The sequence below is a fragment of the Oncorhynchus mykiss genome, chromosome 12, assembly GCF_057628025.1.
Source record: "Oncorhynchus mykiss isolate SJ-2025 chromosome 12, ASM5762802v1, whole genome shotgun sequence".
NCBI lineage: Eukaryota > Metazoa > Chordata > Actinopteri > Salmoniformes > Salmonidae > Oncorhynchus > Oncorhynchus mykiss.
Genome location: NC_143033.1, coordinates 30,264,012 through 30,278,246, shown reverse-complemented (window position 1 = coordinate 30,278,246; position 14,235 = coordinate 30,264,012). Strand labels below are relative to the sequence as shown.

The 14,235-nt window shown below is 40.4% G+C and overlaps 1 protein-coding gene across 1 annotated transcript in view; it reads right to left on the bottom strand.

The window, feature by feature from the left end:
* Positions 1–1,198: 1,198 nt before the first annotated feature.
* Positions 1,199–14,235, bottom strand: part of LOC110536840 (connector enhancer of kinase suppressor of ras 2) — a 47,739-nt gene continuing 34,702 nt past the window's right edge. Inside the window, exons 21-22 of the mRNA XM_090192201.1 lie at positions 5,374–5,573; positions 1,199–5,269 (exon numbers count right to left, since the gene is read on the bottom strand). Of these exons, the coding sequence (XP_090048327.1) occupies positions 5,222–5,269; positions 5,374–5,573 (248 nt within the window). The 3' untranslated portion in view covers positions 1,199–5,221. The remainder of the gene's footprint in view (positions 5,270–5,373; positions 5,574–14,235) is intronic.

Genomic DNA, 14,235 nt, shown 5'->3' with positions numbered 1-14,235 from the left:
ATCATGGTTTTATCCACCCATGAGATGAGGTGACAATTTAGAATGTGGTCTTTCTACTTTTATAGGCACCCTTTCTGTTTTTATGATCCATGATCTTAGCTGTCTAACTGATGATAGAGTCAGAAGAGCAGGTCTCTTTGCTGATGCCACGTTTGACTTAGAATGTGAGTTTGCATGACCTCAGCTCAGAAAACCGGGCCAGCCGTTTCCCACTGATCAGACAAAGGCTCCTTATAGATCAGTATAACAGAGAAATTGCGAAAAAAAAGTTAAAAAATGACAAATTAACAGGCCCATGGGCCGCTGGCCATGTCACCTTTTACATTATTTTTTTTACACCAAACAAAAAATGGTCCAGCCCATCTGGCATTTGCAAGAATTGCCTGATGGCCAATCCGCCCTTGTCCCCTCATCAGGAATAGACCACCAAATAAAATATTTGAAATGGAGGAATCATCATTAAGGGAGAGTTCTGGAGATGGACAAGCCTTTGTTTATTATTATTGAATAAAAAAGTAAATTAGCCACAATACGGCAAACATGTGCAACTTCCATATATTTCAAATGGCATGGTATTCTGTTTAAGTTATACAAAGCATGCTCAAACATTGAACAGTTTATAAATACAGTTATTTACCTTTTAGCAGAGATCACTTCCAAAACAAACACTTTCTCCTGTCGCTTTTACTTAAAATGTAAAATATTTCTTTGAAACACAATGTGGACGATGGGTTCACACCAGCAGTTTCCAGATCACACACACACACCTCAGAATACAAAACCATTTACAAACATTTGGATAGATAGCATGCATACAAAAATAAACACGTGTTTCTGATCAATGCTTCACAATTTACAGTACTGGTTTATTATTGCCAGTCCTCTTCTCTGTGCACCAGTTTCTGTTTATTATAAGAGAGAAATTCCACCCTGCAGCCATAATCTATGTTCACCCAGTCCTGGAGTGTTAATACTTTCAGAATCTCTGAGGCACAACACTGAAGTTGAAAGATAATCTCCTTGCATTTTGTGCTGACATAGCAGTTGCGTGATATCCAGTTTATGAAATAAATATATACGCTTAACATACTGTACACTCTCATAACACACAGACATACAGTACATACTCATTTACCATTCACACATGCATAACATAAACATTGTAGACATCAAAAATACAATTGCTTATTATAGTTAATTTAGGATCAAGATTAATTGTAGTGATACTGTGCACAACCCTGGCATAGTCTTCAGAAAAGACAGTACTGTACAGAAGCAGAAGATTCTAACATGGCCATGCAGGTGAGCAGTGAGTTAAAGGGCGCCCCACTAATGCAGTCTTTCAGATGGGTGGAAATATCCAATATCATCAAACCAGAAAATCTGTGGATGTCATGGTTGCCTTCTAGAAAAAAAAATCTAACAATACATTCCTCCACAGACAATGTTCTGAGTGCGAGTGGGAGAGTGAGTGAGTGAGTCAACGAGATGGGGTGGACAGAAACCCAGAGTGAGATGTATGTGTGTTGAAGAGCCTCTGAAATAGGTGGAGGGAGATGGGCGTAAAGACACATAACGTGACATTTTCCTCATACAAAACAATGAACTGTGCAAAAAAAATACCATCAAACACAGGCCAGGATTCAATCAGATCAGCGCTAACCCCGGTAGTGACAAACGCATAGCTAAATATTGCTTTTGACAGCTCCAACACAGTTACACCTTCCACCGCCTAAACGAAAGCAATATTTAAACCTCTTTGGGGCTAGGGGGCAGTAGTTTGACGTCTGGATGAAAAGCGTGCCTCAAGTAAACTGCCTGTTACTCAGGCCCAGAAGCTAGGATATGCATATATATATATATATTTGGATAGAAAACACTCTAAAGTTTCTAAAACTGTTAAAATAATGTATGTGAGTATAACAGAACTGATATGGCAGGTGAAAACCCGAGGACAAACCATCCCAACAAAAAAAAGACCACTGTTTATAATAGCTATCATTTTTAATATGAGGTGAAAATCTCCCAGATTGCAGTTCTTAGGGCTTCCACTAGATGTCAACAGTCTTTAGAAAGAGTTTCAGGCTTGTTTTTGGAAAAATTAGCTAGAATGTGTAGTCTTTCTAAGTTGTTGTTCGACTTGTTTGGAGAAGTTTATTGGTAACGTTTGGGATTAATTTTGTACGCATTGTGAAGGAGGGGAACCGGTGGATTATTGAGTGAAGCGAGTTTTGGGGATATAAAGAAGGACTTTATCGAACAAAAGGACCATTTGTGATGTAGCTGGGACCTTTTGGAGTGCCAACAGAAGAAGATCTTCAAATGTAAGGCATTTATCTTATCGCTATTTCTGACTTTCGTGGCGCACTTGTCTGGTTGGAAAATGTTTTTAATGCATTTGTGTTCAGGACTCTGTCCTCAGATAATCGCATCGTGTGCTTTTGCCGTAAAGCCTTTTTGAAATCTGACACAGGATTAACAAGAAGTTACGCTTTATTTTGATGTATGACACTTGTATTTTCATGAAAGTTAAATATGACTATTTCTGTCATTTAAATTTCGCGCTCTGCAATTTCACCGGATGTTGTCGAGTTGGGTCGCTAGCGGAAAGCCTGCGCCAGAAAGGTTAAGCCATGCATTTGTCGGTTACCGTGGGTTAACGCTGATCTTATTGAATCCTGGCCTCACTATATTCTCCAGTGCAATTTCTGCTGTAACTTTCCTATAACCTTTTCATACTTGAGTTCCAAATATCTCTAACTGTCGCCCCTGCGTGAGTTTTTTCATGAGCGTGATGTCAGAATGCTCTCACTGTTCCAAAATGTGATTGTTACACAACAGGACAGTTACCCGCGCTGCCCTCAAACCAAGGCACACTGCCTGCTAATTATCAATAGGCTATGTTTCGACTTGTCAATTTCAAAATATTTTCGAACAAGTTTTATTTTCTAACAAAAGTTTGGATTGAGGTGTGTTCCGCCTCCTCGTTAATTTGCATAAGAAGTAGCCCATTTCACTCTTGCTGACAATTTATGTTTGAGGCTTTACTGAGCAGACAAACTTCTCTCTTCAACTTGAGCCCAAGACATTGCGCATCTCTCGTCAGAACAGGCCTTGCACAAACATTTTCCCCCAGCACATTTTCTGGCTGGGGCCCACATTGTCTTCATGGTTCTTTGTCTTACAAATTGGACTTTGGACATGTGTACGTTCCTATCGAAGTAAGCGGCTTATTTTCTGTATATCATGTTATTTATGTTTTATTTAACCTTTATTTAACAAGGCAAGTCAGTTAAGAACAAATTCTTATCTACAATGACAGCCTACCAAAAGGCAAAAGGCCTCCTGCGGGGATGGGGGCTGGGATTAAAAATCAATTTAAATGTAATACAAAAATAGGACAAAACACACATCACGATCAAGATATTTGTATGGATCATAATGTGTTAACTCTTTTATTAACATGTTTTCAAGTACTGGTGACAAATAATGTATTCCGATTCTTGCATAGATTGTAATGGACACATATGATGCGTGTAAAATACTTGAATGTTGTACTGATTATGATGAGCTAATGCTAAGCTATTTGCCGGCTATGTGTGGCGCCATGTTTGTGAACATTCTGTTTGTCACATTAGCGTCTGTCAGACCAAAGATGTTAAAACAACTCGACTGACTTATGGTGCTTTCAATACAACTGTGAACTCTGAAAAAAACTAGGCAAAATCATGGCATCAATGATCTTTGGGTCAGAAAGTTCGAGCTCTAGAAAGAGGCCCGAGTTCCCAAGTTGGAATTCCGAATTGGATAACCGTTCCAAACTTTTTTCCTGAGTTCCCAGTTGTCTTGAACGTGGCATCAGATTGTAACTTTGGTACCTCAGGGTTACCAGCTCCGATCCCTCTTTCCAGGGGGTTTATTTTTATTTAGCGTATAACCTTCTTGTGTTTGCCACCCATTTATTGATAAATCCCCCATTTCCTGCATCATATCCCCACAAAATACCTTCCCCCATTTCTACCCCCAACGGATTTGAAAACCCCCCACAAATGAAAGGAACCCTCCCACAAACCCTCATCCCTGTTTAGGTTTTGCACTATGGTTAGGCTAGGCAGTAGGCTTGTATTTGATGTGATGCTCTGTGAGGTAAAAACCTTTATTTGATTTGTGATTTGTCAGAAATGGTTAATGACTTGTCAAGTCGTGTGCTCCAGTTCTTGTATACACTGTAACAAGTACATCAACAATTTGTAATATGCTGAAAAGTGGCTAAACTAAGTTAATATTTTTCACGCAATAAGCGCAGCAATCTTTGATTTTGTTTATTTGCGTTTTATAGTGAATAGCATTCTGGGATTAGAGAGTTTTTGCTTGTCAAACGTAAACCAACATGGCTGCCATCTTAAAGAATTGAGCTGTTGTTAGCATAGCTGACACGCATTTATTTTCTAAACAACATTACGTTAGTCTCATGCTCACCAGAGATGTGGTACATTGTAAACTGTTAGGTCACTAACTTCAGTTTTATTTTTTTGTCAGCGCAATTCTTTTGTCAGCGTTATTTAGACTGGTTTATGGAATGAGTTTGGCTGTGGATGTGTTCCGTGTGATGCTTGGATGATGAAGTTCGCATTTATCTTTTACAATAAAATATAAAAATGAGGAATAAAGTTTAAGAACTTTATTTTCCATCAATACAACAAAAATATTTATGCTGTTCAGACAACAATGGTGTTTAGACGCGTTTGTAGCATCATACATTCTGTTACTACTGTATTTGAGATCGCACGCTGCAGGGACCACTCAACAATGATCACAAAAATATGTGATTGTTCGCGTCAAAGGATTAACAATGTCAATGAGAAGAAGACTATTATTGAACCAGAGTTTAAGTAAATATTGTGAACATGCATTGCACGCATTTTGTGATGCAAACTTGGATAATTAGTCATCTCATCTATTTAATATGTTATGGTTATTTTGCTCACTGAACAAATTATTTCGCATGAGGAAAGGTCCTTAGAAGCAGATGTGGGCATGCAGAGAGAGTGAGATTGAGTGAGTGCGTGAGAGAGAAAGAGAGGGGTGTAACACTGGTTGTTATGGTTGTCTTCCAGGGATGAGGGGATGTCTGGGGTAGGGCAGTAAGGGCACGTCCCTTGGCAGGATGTATGGGATGACTGTAATGGCGCTGCTGTGTCCATGGTCTGTTCCACATAGGCTATCCTAAAAAACCCAACGATGGGTCAGAGTCCTGAAGAGGGACATTCTGTCAGGAGGAGAGAAGAGTACGATTTAAGAGGTAATACACTGTATACACTACACAGTACACACACACTGTACATACACTATATTCTATAGGTCCTCCCATACCTTGAGAGCACTCTGTAGGATGCGGAGACGGTGCAGCTTTTCACTGAGCAGTGGGTCGTTGACACGGCGGACAAAGGAGCGTTTGTACTCCAGACGGGAGGAGGGCCGGTGATCGCCTATGGAGGACAGGTTGGCCCTCTCCAGGGCCCGGTACAGGTCCCCCAAAGAGTCAGCCTGAGGACGTCCCTCCCGCTCGCAGCCTGAGGACAAGCAGATTCACCATACGTGTCATTAATGTGCTGTTTTATTTTGCACCACATAAACAACAACAACAACATACATGTGAATCTAGATCTCAGCACAGCATTGCACTTCAAGGGCAGGCAACACACACACAGTAGGCTGCTACTGTGGAATTTCCCATGTTATCCTTTACATACAGTGCATTCAAAGTATTCACTTTTTCCACATTTTGATACGTAACAAGCCTTATTGTCAGGTTTGCGTAAATGGCTGTAAGGGAGTCAGGTGCAGGAGAGCAGATAATGGGTAGCCAACGGAGCCTTTTATTTAGGCGAACAAAAAGCACATGGCAAAATAAACACGAAATAACAATTTGGGTTAACATCACCCAGCACAACAGACTAACGTGCGCATAACATGAAACAGAATAAACAATACCACACAAAGACATGGGGGAAACAGAGGGTTAAAAACACAACACATAATGAGGGAAATGAGAACCAGGTGTGTGGAAAAACAAGACAATACAAATGGAAAATGAAAAAGGGATCGGCGATGGCTAGAAGACCAGCGACGTCGCCCCTCATCAAAATACACACAATACCCCGTAATTACGTTTTTTAGAAATGTTTGCAAATTTATTACAAATAAAAAACTGAAATATCACATTTACACAAGTATTCAGAACCTTTACTCTGTACTTTGTTGAAGAACCTTTGGCAGCAATTACAGCCTCAAATCATCTTGGGTTTGATGCTACAAGCTTGGCACACCTGTATTTGGGGAGTTTCTTCCATTCTCTGCAGAGCCTCTCAGGCTCTGTAAGGTTGGATGGGGAGCGTCGCTGCACAATTTTCACTATTTTCAGGTCTCTCCGGAGATGCTAAATCGGGTTCAAGTCCGGGCTCTGGCTGGGCCACTCGTGGACATTCTGAGACTTGTTCCAAAGCCACTGCGTTGTCTTGGCTAAGGCTCATTGTCCTGTTGGAAGGTGAAACTTCGCCCCAGTCTGAAGTCCTGAGCGCTCTGGAGCAGGTTTGCATCAAGGACCTCTCTGTACTTTGCTCTGTTCATCTTTCCCTCGATCTTGACTAGTATCCCATTCCCTGCCGCTGAAAGACTTCCCCACAGCATGATGCTGCCACCACCATGCTTCACCGTAGAGATTGTATTGGCCAGGTGATGAGCGGTGCCTTTTTTCCTCCAGACATGACGCTTGGCATTCAGGCCAAAGAGTTCAATCTTGGTTTCATTTTGGCTAACTCCAAGCGGGCTGTCATGTGCCTTTTACATTTCCTCATCTCTCATCTGGTTTAGACTCTTTCTTCTTTACGGTTGCTAGCCCCATAATCGCCAAGCCTATCTCTGACCTTTTTCACCTGTCTCTTCTCTCTGGGGAGGTTCCCATTGCTTGGAAGGCAGCCACGGTTCGTCCTTTGTTTAAAGGGGAGATCAAGCTAATCCTAATATTTATAGGCCTATTTCTATTTTGCCCTGTTTATCAAAAGTGTTGGAAACACTTGTCAATAATCAACTGACTGGCTTTCTTGATGTCTATATTATTCTCTCTGGTATGCAATCTGGTTTCCACTCAGGTTATGGATGTGTCACCGCAATGTTAAAGTCCTCAAAGATGTCACCTTTGCCCTTGATTCTAAGCAATGTTGTGCTGTTATTTTTATCCACTTGGCCAAAGCTTTTGATACGGTAGACCAGGTATTTCCAAACCCCCAGAGGTACGAGCAATGCCATCGGGGGTACGCCAAATAAAAATTTGTTTCACATGAAAAATTATTATTATTATTTATGAAAAATTTAAAAAATTATTCACATTTTCAAACAGTACATTTATATTTTCCAACAAGGCTATACATTTGGGTGAGTTTTTTTTCTCACCTGAGTAGCCTCGTTTCACTGCCAAAAATACAATTAAACGATCTAGTCTTCAGCGAAATAACATAATGTCAAATACAGGTATCCTAGTCTAATAATCAACATCCAATCACATTAACCATTACTCTCTCGCAGGAAACCTTCACTCTTGCTCAGACATTTAGTCATGAAACATGACAATTTGAAAAATAAGCCATGGGAGTTTTTTGAGCGAAAATAAAGATTACTTTTGAGTAGTAAGACATATATAAAAGCAACAGATACAATTTATAAGAAGGCTAGAAGTGTCTTCTATGGTGAGCTACCGAGTGGCTAGGACAGGCAAGCCCCATACTACAGACTTAATTCTGGGACAATGCTGGAGGAAAAGGCCAAAAAAACTATACAGACAATGCCTTTATCAAACAACACTGTTTCACGACGCAGTGACATGGCAGGAGATGTTTTGGAACAATTACTGCTTTGCATACAAGTCAGTGAATTATATGCATTACAGCTGGATGAGTCAACAGACGTGGCAGGCTTGGCACAGCTTCTGGTATATGTCCGTTACGTTTATGGGGGGTCAATTAAGGAAGACATCCTCTTCTGCAAACCACTGGAAACCAAGGACAACATGAGAGGATATTTTTTAAGTACTGGACAGCTTTGTGACATCAAATGGACTTTGGTGGTCAAGATGTGTTGGTATCTGTACAGATGGCGCAAAAGCCATGTCAGGGAGACATAGTGGAGTGGTAACACGCGTGCAAGCAGTTGCTCTCGACGCCACTTGGGTACAGTGCAGCATCCATCGAGAGGTTCTTGCTGCCAAGGGAATGCCTGACAGCCTGAAAGATGTTTTCGACACGATAGTGAAAATGGTTAACTTTGTTAACTTCTTATGGCTGCAATCCCGTTAACGGGAGCGATTTGACAACAGCCAGTCAAAGTGTAGGGCGCCATTTTCAAAACATCACAAATCTCATAATTAACATTCCTCAAACATACATGTGTCTCATACCATTTTAAAGCTATTCTCGTTGTTAATCCCACCAAGGTGTCCGATTTCAAATGTGCTTTTCAGCAAAAGCACTACAAACGATTATGTTAGGTCTCCACCAAACCACAATAAGCACAGCCATTTCCAGTGAAATATAGCATTCACAAAAAGCAGAAATAGAGATAAAATGAATCACTAACCTTGAATTATCTTCATCAGATGACACTCATAGGACTTCATGTTACACAATGCATGCATGTTTTGTTTGATAAAGTTCATATTTATATAAAAAAATCTGAGTTTACATTGGCTTATTAGATTCACTAGTTCCAAAAACATCAAGTGATTTTGCATAGCCACATCGTTTCAACAGAAATACTCATCATAAATGTAGATGATAATACAAGTTATACACATGGAATTATAGATACAGTATACCTCTCCTTAATGCAACCGCTGTGTCAGATTTCAAAAAAAGTTTACGGAAAAAGCAACCCATGCAATAATCTGAGACGGAGCTCAAAACAGAAGCCAAATTAGCCGCCATGTTGGAGTCAACCGAAACAAGAAAATACATGATAAATGTTTCCTTACCTTTGATGAACTTCATCAGAATGCAGTCCTAGGAATCCCAGGTCCACAATAAATGCTTGATTGGTTCAATAATTTATTCCGTTATTTATGTCCAATTAGCTACTTTGGTTAGCACGTTTGGTAAACAATTCCAACGTCACAAAGCGCGTCCACTATAACGTGACGAAATGTCCAAAAGTTCCGTAACCGTCAGTAGAAACATGTCAAACGATGTACTGAATCAATCTTTAGAATGTTGTTTACATATACTGTATCTTGAATAGCGTTCCAACCGGAGAATTAAAATGACTTCAGATGACCAGTGGAACGCAGGTCCTTCCCCTGTGAACGCGCATAGTGAAAGCATGGTCAACTCGTGGCAGTGGTGACTATTTCCTGTCTCATTCGACCCCACTTCACATTAGAGTCATCAGACAAAGTTCTATTGACTGTTGACATCTCGTGGAAGGCGTAGGAAGTGAAAACTCATCCATATCTCGCTGTAATTTCAATGAGAGCTTGGATGAAAATCTGCCATCCCCAGAAAAAATACAAACAGGAAGTGGAACTTCTCAGGTTTTTGCCTGCAATATGAGTTCTGTTATACTCACAGCTATAATTCAAACAGTTTTAGAAACTTCAGAGTGTTTTCTATCCAATACTAATAATAATATGCATATATTAGCAACTGAGACTGAGGAGCTGGCCGTTTACAATGGGCACCTTTTCATCCAAGATAGGATATGCATATAACTAGTAGATTAGGAAAGGAAACACTCTAAAGTTTCCAAAACTGTTAAAATAATGTCTGTGAGTATAACATAACTGATATGGCAGGTGAAAACCCGAGGAAAAACCAACCAGGAAGTACTATTATTTTGAAAGGTTGTTTTTCCATTGAAAGCCTATCCACCATACAAAGACTTACGACCCAGTTCACGGGCTCTGTGGCTTCCTCTACATGTGGCCAGTCTTTAGGCATTGTTTCAGGCTTTTACTCTGAAAAATGAGGGAGATACAGCACTTTCAATCATTGGCCAGTGGAAATTTCCATTCATCAGCCTGATCGGGAACGCGCCTTTCTTGTTTCTCCTTTCCTATTGACGAAGCTTTTGTCCGGTTGAAATATTATTGATTATTTATGAATAAAACAACCGGATGATTTATTGTAAACATAATTTGGCATGTTTCTACTAACTTTATTGTACTTTAAAAAAAAATTGTCTGGACTTAGTGCACGCGCCTTAAGCATTCGGAATACTGGACAAAACGTGCAAACAAAAAGGAGGTATTTGGTCATAAAGGGGGACATTATCGAACAAAACAAACATTTATTGTCTAACATGGAGACCTGGGAGTGCCACCAGATGAAGATCATCAGAGGTAAGTGATTTAATTTTAATGCTATTTCTGACTTTTGTGACACTCTCCTTGGCTGGAAAATGGCTGAATGGGTTTGTGGCTAGGTGCAGGCCTAACATAATCGCAAAGTGTGCTTTCTCTGTAAAGCCTTTTTGAAATCTGACACAGCGGTTGCATTAAGGAGAAGTTTATCTTTAAATGTATGTTAAATACTTGTATCGTTTATCAATGTTTATGATGAGTATTTCTGTTTTTTGATGTGGCTCTCTGCACTTTCACCGGATGTTTGTTTGAGACAATGCATTTCTGACCATAACGCCAATGTAAACTGATATTTTTGGTTATAAATATGAACTTTATCGAACAAAACATACATGTATTGTGTAACATGAAGTCCTATGAGTGCTGAAGATCATCAAAGGATAGTGATTAATTTGATCTCTATTTCTGCTTTTTGTGACTCCTCTCTTTGGCTGTAAAAATGTCTGTATAGTTTTCTGTGACTAGGTGCTGACCTAACAGAATCACATGGTGTGCTTTCACAGTAAAGCTTTTTTGAAATCGGACAATGTGGTTGGATTTACAAGAAGTTTATCTTTAAAATGGTGGATAATACTTGTATGTTTGAGGAATTTTAATTATGGGATTTCTGTTGTTTTTGAATGTTTTGAATCTTTACTGACCCTAATATTCACTTGTCTCACCGCTTGCATGATGACGAGTTTCTCACACGGCTGGCCTATCTGGGTGAAATTTTTTCTCGCCTGAATGATCTGAATCTAGGATTACAGGGACTCTCCGAAACTATATTCAATGTGCGGTCCAAAATTGAGGCTATGATTAAGAGGTTGGAGCTCTTTTCTGTCTGCATTAACAAGGAAAACACACAGGTCATTCCATCATTGTATGATTTTTTGTGTGCACATTAACTTAAGCTTACGGACAATGTCAAATGTGATATAGCGAAGCACCTGAGTGAGCTGGTTGCGCAATTACGCAGGTACTTTCCCGAAACAGACAACACAAACAACTGGATTCATTATTCCTTTCATGCCCTGTCTCCAGTCCATTTACCGATATCTGAACAAGACAGCCTCATCAAAATTGCAACAAGCAGTTCTGTGAAATTTGAATTTAATCAGAAGCCACTGCCAGATTTCTGGATAGGGCTGCGCTCAGAGTTTCTTGCCTTGGCAAATCGTGCTGTTAAGACACTGATGCCCTTTTCAACCACGTACCTATGTGAGAGTGGATTCTCGGCCCTCACTAGATACAGTTACAGACTGTGTGTGGAAAATTATTTAAGACTGAGACTCTCTCCAATACAACCCAACATTGCAGAGTTATGTGCATCCTTTCAAGCACACCCTTCTCATTAACCGGTGGTTAATGATGAACAAATAAGGTTTTATACATAAGATGGCTAAATAAAGAGCAAAATTTGTGATTTTTATTAAATTATTATTTGTGCCCTGGTCCTATAAGAGCTCTTTGTCACTTCCCGCGAGCCAGGTTGTGACAAAAACTCACACTCATTCTTATGCTTAATAAATGTATCGTATGTATCGTGTGTATGTGTGTGGCAGGCTTACAATGATGGCAAAAAACTACATTTGAGAGTGAACTGACACTGGTGCTAGATGGGGTACGCAGCTGGAGTTTGAAGAGGTACAGGACTATAAAAAGTTTGGGAACCACTGCGGTAGACCATTCCATTCTTGTGTGCCGGCTAAGGTGTATTGGTGTCTCTGAGGGGTATTTGGCCTGGTTTGCTAACTACCTCTCTCAAAGAGTGCAGTGTATAAAGTCAGAACATCTGCTGTCTCAGACACTGCCTGTCACCAAGAGTGTACCCCAAGGCTTGATCCTAGGCCCCACACTCTTCTCAATTTACATCAACAACATAGATCAGGCAGTAGGAAGCTCTCTCATTCATTTATATGCAGATGATACAGTCTTATACTCAGCTCTGCCCCTCAAAGGATGTTGTGTTAAACGCTCTACAACAAAGCTTTCTTAGTGTCCAACAAGCTTTCTCTGCCCTTAACCTTGTTCTGAACACCTCCAAAACAAAGGAAGAATAAGAAGAATGCCCCTCTCCCCACAGGTGTGATTATTACCTCTGAGGGTTTAGAGCTTGAGGTAGTCACCTCATACAAGTACTTGGGAGTATGGCTAGATGGTACACTATCCTTCTTTCAGCACATATCAAAGCTGCAGGCTAAAGTTACATCTAGACTTGGTTTCCTCTATCGTAATCGCACCTCTTTCACCCCTGCTGCCAAACTAACCCTGACTGAGATGACCATCCTACCCATACTAGATTACGGAAACGTAATTTATAGATCGGCAGGTAAGGGTGCTCTCGAGCGGCTGGACATTCTTTACCATTCAGCCATCAGATTTGCCACCAATGCTCCTTATAGGACACATCACTCTTCTGTAAACTGGTCATCTCTGTATACCTGTCGCAAGACCCACTGGTTGATGCTTATTTATAAAACCCTCTTAGGCCTCACTCCCTGCTATCTGAGATGTCTACTGCAGCCCTCATCCTCCACATACAACCCCTGTTCTGCCAGTCACATTCTGTTAAAGGTCCCCAAAGCATACACATCCCTGGCTCGCTCTTCCTTTCAGTTCGCTGCAGCTAGCGACTGGAACGAGCTGCAACAAACACTCAAACTGGACAGTTTTATCTCAATCTCTTCATTGAACGAATTGCAAAAATCGCTGAAGTTGGAGACTTTTATCTCCCTCACCAACTTCAAACATCTGCTATCTGAGCAGCTAACCGATCGCTGCAGCTGTACATGGTCTATCGGTAAATAGCCCACCCAATTTTACCTACCTCATCCCCATACTGTTTATATTTATTTACTTTTCTGCTCTTTTGCACACCAATATCTCTAGCTGTATATGACCTGTATATGATCTGATCATTTATCACTCCAATGTTAATCTGCAAAATTATAATTATTGACTTATTATTATTATTGACTTGTTAATTGTTTACTCCATGTGTAACTCTGTGTTGTCTGTTCACACTGCTATGCTTTATCTTGGCCAGGTCGCAGTTGCAAATGAGAACTTGTTCTCAACTAGCCTACCTGGTTAAATAAAGGTGAAATAAAATAAAAAATAAATAAGACTCAATCATGGACACTCTTACTGACAGTTGTGCTGCTTTGCATGATGTGTTGTTGTCTCTACCTTCTTGCCCTTTGTGCTGTTGTCTGTCCCCAATAATGTTTGTACCATGTTTTGTGCTGCTGCCATGTTGTGTTGCTACCATGTTGTTGTCATGTTGTGTTGCTACAATGCTGTGCTATCATGTGTTGCTGCCATGCTATGTTTTTCCTCTTATGTCTCTGTTTATGTAGTGTTGTGTTGTCTCCCTTGTCATGATGTGTGTTTTGTCATATATTTTTTTTAATGTATTTTTATGTTTAATCCCAGCCCCGGTCCCCACAGGAGGCATTTTGCCTTTTGGTAGGCTGTCATTGTAAATAAGAATTTGTTCATAACTGACTTGCCTAGTTAAATAAAGGCCCGATTGGTGGAGTGCTGCAGAGATGGTTGTCCTTCTGAAAGGTTCTCCCATCTACACAGAGGAACTCTGGAGCCACCATCTCTGCAGAGACCTGAAAATAGCTGTGCAGCGACGCTCTCCATCCAACCTGACAGAGCTTGAGAGGATCTGCAGAGAAGAATGGGAGAAACTCCCAAAAGACAGGTGTACCAAGCTTGTAGCGCCATACCCAAGAAGACTCGAGGCTGTAATCGCTGCCAAAGGTGCTTCAACAAAGTCCTGAGTAAAGGGTCTGAATGTAGTATTTCAGTTTTTGCTTCGTCATTATGGGGTATTG